The sequence below is a fragment of the Cryptococcus neoformans genome, chromosome 3 (genome assembly GCF_000149385.1).
Source record: "Cryptococcus neoformans var. neoformans B-3501A chromosome 3, whole genome shotgun sequence".
NCBI lineage: Eukaryota > Fungi > Basidiomycota > Tremellomycetes > Tremellales > Cryptococcaceae > Cryptococcus > Cryptococcus deneoformans.
Window position 1 is genome coordinate 794146 of NC_009179.1, and position 5000 is coordinate 799145.

Sequence of the window (5000 nt, forward strand, 5' to 3'; positions counted from 1 at the left end):
AAAGCTTTACCTTTGCCCACCCAATAAGCGCTTTCCATATTCTCTTTACCAGCAAGGACATCGTAAAGTTTACAACCGGCATAGTAGTAAGGTAGCTGCCACCAGGTGTAGATCGGTAAGAGGATGCTGTGGACTCGTTAATGAGCGGTTGCAAATGATATCAAAGCAATGACTTACGGAAGCATGTGACTGAGATGGGGAGCAGTATCTAAGAAAATACGACGCTCTCTAAGGGCCTCCTTTACTAGTTTCCATTGTTCTAGCGGGAATTCAGTCAGTAAACTCCGTTGATATGTTCTAACAAGGGCCAACGCTTACCATAGTCAAGCTCAAAGATAGCTTTTTGGAGATAACGGACACCACCGTGGACAAGTTTCGTACTCTTTGAGGACGTGCCGCTGGAGAAGTCGTCTCTCTCTACACAAGCCACTTTCAAACCTCTGCTAACGGCGTCGAGAGCTGTACCAGCACCTGTGGCTCCACCGCCGACAATCAACAGATCGAAAACGTCGTCGTCCTCCTCCTCCTTTTTTTCTCCTTTGATTTCGCCGATCTCCGGTCCGCTCTCTTGAGTTCGATTGACATAGATGCCCGAAGTGGCCAGATGGCTAAGCATCTGATCACGTGTAGGCGGCTTCCACGAGAGGTTGGCGGGCCGTTTGACATCATAGACTGATGAGGCATCTTCTAGCCGAACTGGCTGAGGACGGAAGTAGAGATAGGCAGAACCGACTGCAAGGGTTGTGGTGGTTGTGACGGCGAATGCACGTCGGCCTGGCATATATGACCTTCCGCGGAACATGGCAGTAAACTAAGAATGGATGAGGATGAGCTGGTTACAGGTGACAACGATTTCTTTTTCAGGGGTAAGATGATGGAAAGGCGAATCGGAAAAGGAGATGAAGCTGCCTTTTAAAAAGGGCTGCGTGGCTGAGGGACGATTCTTTGGTTTGTACCTAAGCTAAAAACAGATGCTGTCACCGATTAAAAAGTTTTTTGGGTACTCACCCTTTTATCGACAACAACGTCAGAGAACTAACTATGAAGTCATTTCGGTGCTCGGCGCATGGGGATTCGAAGTGGAGGCCCAGGCGGCACTGGCCGATAATGGAGAACGGGCGGACTACCCCACGCAGTACGGCGGCGGATCTGGAGAAGCGGCTGCCACATTCAGAGCCGCCCGGGCCGTCCCGGGCCGTGCGTCATAGCGGTCCATGCCGGAGTCGGTTTTGGACTACTGGCGGGCGCGACTCGCGAGCTCATTATTATTATTATGTACTCCTCTTCAATTCTTTTCGTTCCTCTCTTTCTCCTCCTTCTTCCCCATAGCGTATTCTCTTACTGTATACCTGGCCCCGGTTCCGGTATACGCAGCTGCCATAACAGCTAGCCTCCCAAAAGGGAAGCAAAAACAAGCAAATCGGAGGGGCCAGTGGACATCTTTTGTCCCCTCGGTGCCTTTATTTTTCGGCCACCTTCATCCGGCCCGGCCAGACCAAAGGACCTACATCCCTTGTCTTTTTTCAGCCACGTTCAAGCGGTCGCCGACAAGTATAATATCTTTATCACGGCTGCTTTTCTTGTCATCCCCATCTCGATAGCCCATTAGTAATAATGTTTCGCGGTAGGTCTTACATGCCCGGTCGACGCGCTTTGGTTTTCACCACCGCGACCACCGTTGCTGTTGGTTCTGCCTATTATGCTCTGCGACCAACTCCCCTACACCTTGACTCCCAGCATGTTCCTCTCACGAAGCGTCGTCCCGGACCACTCTGGGCACCTCCCTCCCGTGAGCAGATGTTGGAGCATCTCCGAACTTCTGGTATCTACATCCACCGAACCGAAGAAGGTGGACCTGAGCCAGGTGCCGTTCTGCGAAAAGATGAAGCGGAAAGCGAAGGGGACGATGTATTTGACCTTCTGATTGTTGGCGGCGGTGCTACCGGTGCTGGTACTGCTCTTGATGCTGCTAGTCGCGGTTTGAAGGTTGCTTGCGTTGAGAGAGAAGATTTCTCTAGTGGTACGTCTTCAAAGAGTACCAAACTGGTCCACGGCGGTGTACGATACCTCCAGAAGGCGATCTTTGAGCTCGATTATGGTGAGTGCTGTGATTTAAATAATAGTAAACTGCATTGTTGACATCAATATTTTTCTCGTAGAGCAATGGAAATTGGTGAAGGAGGCTCTTCGGGAGCGTCGAATCTTCCTTGAAACTGCCCCACACCTGAGCCACATGCTTCCGTAAGTGGATAGGTCTTCGTAATCTTCACTCTTGAGCTAACCAAAAGAAAGGATTCTTCTTCCGATCTACACTTGGTGGCAACTTCCCTATTACTACGCCGGATGCAAGCTCTACGATTTCCTTGCTGGTAAAGAGAATATGGAAAGTGCCTACTGGATGGGTAAGGGTAAGGCTCTTGAGGCTTTCCCAATGTTGAAGAAGGACGGTCTTGTCGGTGGTGTCGTGTACTACGACGGTCAGCACAATGACTCGCGGATGAATATTTCCCTTGTCATGACTGCTGTGCAGCACGGTGCGGTTGTTGCCAATTATGTAGAGGTGACCGAGCTCCACAAAAAGCCTGATCCTTCACGTGGTGGCCAGGAGAGAATCTGCGCAGCAACTTTGAAGGACAGACGGACCGGTGAAACATGGAAAGTCCGAACTAGAGTAGGTCGCAAATCATGTTTTGACGCCCAAGTTGCTGATCATTCGGTAGGGTGTCATCAATGCTACTGGCCCATTCAGCGATGGCTTGAGAAAGCTCGATGAACCTACTACGCAGGACATTGTTGCTCCTAGTGCTGGTGTTCATATCACTCTCCCTGTGAGTGCTCTAGCAATCTCTCCGCTTCCATGTTCTTACTCTATCTACAGAATTACTACGGCCCAAAAACCATGGGTTTGCTTGATCCCGCCACCTCCGATGGTCGAGTGATCTTCTTCCTTCCTTGGCAGGGCAATGTGATTGCCGGAACTACAGACTCCCCCACTAAGGTTTCACAAAACCCCATCCCAGACGAGAAGGAAATTCAATGGATTTTGGACGAGGTTCGAAATTATCTCTCCCCTGATGTCAAGGTCCGACGTGGTGACATCCTATCTGCGTGGTCCGGCATCAGGCCTCTCGTCAAGGACCCCAACTCCAAGAATACCGAGTCTTTGGTCCGAAATCATATGATCAACACTTCCAAGGGTGGTTTGTTGACCATCGCTGGTGGCAAGTGGACTACCTAGTGGGTGTAATGTTCTCTATGATAGACATGACAGTGCTGATGACTTTATCAGTCGAGCTATGGCCGAAGAGACGGTCGACGTCGCCGTCAAAGAGTTCAACCTCAAGCCCAACGGGCCCTCACAGACTAATCACATCAAGCTTGTTGGTGGCCACGCTTGGTCCAAGACCATGTACATCAAGCTTATCCAGCAATTCGGTCTTGAGACTGAGGTTGCCAACCATCTCTCCGAATCCTACGGTGACAGGGCCTGGACGGTGGCATCAATGGCTAAACCCACCGGTATGTCAACAGTTTACGAAGGGATCGTTTTTCAGTCGACTAACAGTAGCCAAAATCAGGTGAATCATGGCCCTTCCATGGTGTTCGTCTTTCAAAACTTTACCCGTACATTGAGGCCGAGTGCCGATATGCCTGTCGATGTGAATACGCACAAACGGCTGTTGACTTTATTGCCCGCCGAACGCGATTATCCTTCCTCAACGTCCAAGCTACGGTCGAGACCCTTCCTAGAGTTTTGGAGATTATGGGCGAGGAGCTTGGTTGGGACATGAAGAGGAAAGAGCAGGAGTTTGACGACGCTATGGAGTTCTTGAAGTCTATGGGCCTGCCTCAGGTTAGTCAGATCGCAAGCTTTCAAGCTTTTGCACACGAGAAGCAAGATCAAGAGTCAAAAGCTAATGGGTCATTCGTATCAGCACACCAAGCTCAAGCTTTCCGACGTTGAGAAGAGTCATGGCCATATCGGTCCTCTTGGTCTCGCTCAGAAGGAGGAAGTTGCTCTTTATCAAAGAGCTCAGTTCACTCCCGACGAAGTCACTCACTTGCGTACTCAGTTTGAGCGATTCGACTTTGTAAGTTTATTTCACATCATATAGCCCGACATGTGGCTGAAAGAAGTTTGATAGGACCATGATCAACGTATCACCCGCGCTGATCTCATTCACGCCATGACTGGTATGGGTTATGACGCGTCAGTCGAACTGGCCGACTCTATCCTCCGAGAAGTCGACTTTGGACGAAAGGGCGAGATTGACTTCCAAGATTACCTTGATATTGCCGCTGGTCTTAAGGAGTTGCAGCTCGAGAATGCCTTCACTCACTTGACCCAGCTTGACTCTAGCAGGAAGGAGGCAGGCGCAAGGGATATTGGTGACCATGCTCATGAATCCAGTGAAAGAAGAGAAAAGAGGAGGAAGATTCCCGTTGAGAGATCTGGTGGAGGTGCCTAAGGAGTAGTGTTCTGTGGGAATTAATTAATATTATAAACATTAGGGCTTTCTGGTTTGTTGTGTGAGAATGAATACCTTGGATGCGTATGCCAGTACTGGCCAACAGCGTCGTTTGACCTGTTGAGTCCTGTGTAAGATCATTTCAGGTAGCCTTGATATCTCGACTGATTTTATCATCATCACCTATGAGAACCTTTCCCATACCGTTTGGACACGATTGATAATTCCGTGCGTTTGCTTGGCCGCTGAGAACGTTTGTCGAAATGATTCGTGATCGGTAATAGCTTGAAAGATGTCATGGAGCTGCTAAATATGAGAACGCTTATCCGACCATTGTCCTGGCCCACGAGGCCATAACGCCGAGACTAGGGAGAGATTCAAGCTGCCTTTACGGCGCAATGACCGGATTAACAAGAGATGCCTGAATCGCTTATTATTGTCGCTCTGTGAATCGAGCCTTTGGATGAGAGTTTCAACATCGAACTCTACTGTCTTCAGTCGACTTCAATCTACTCGGCACATGAGTCGAAT

The 5000-nt window shown here is 49.5% G+C and overlaps 2 protein-coding genes across 2 annotated transcripts in view; one reads left to right on the plus strand and one right to left on the minus strand.

Moving 5' to 3' along the window:
- Positions 1 to 802, minus strand: part of CNBC2860 (hypothetical protein) — a gene marked incomplete at both ends in the record, with an annotated part of 2373 nt that extends 1571 nt beyond the window's left edge. Inside the window, 3 exons of the mRNA XM_771702.1 lie at positions 1 to 126; positions 178 to 259; positions 319 to 802. The exon at positions 1 to 126 is cut by the window's left edge and continues 59 nt beyond it. Of these exons, the coding sequence (XP_776795.1) occupies positions 1 to 126; positions 178 to 259; positions 319 to 802 (692 nt within the window). The remainder of the gene's footprint in view (positions 127 to 177; positions 260 to 318) is intronic.
- Positions 803 to 1614: 812 nt separating this feature from the next.
- Positions 1615 to 4469, plus strand: CNBC2870 (hypothetical protein; the record flags this gene model as incomplete). The annotated part of the gene is made up of 9 exons (XM_771703.1): positions 1615 to 2098; positions 2160 to 2241; positions 2293 to 2671; positions 2721 to 2828; positions 2879 to 3237; positions 3290 to 3519; positions 3579 to 3853; positions 3936 to 4091; positions 4146 to 4469. The coding sequence occupies 9 exons, from the start codon at positions 1615 to 1617 to the stop codon at positions 4467 to 4469; spliced, it is 2397 nt and encodes a 798-aa protein (XP_776796.1).
- Between the last annotated feature and the right edge of the window lie 531 nt (positions 4470 to 5000).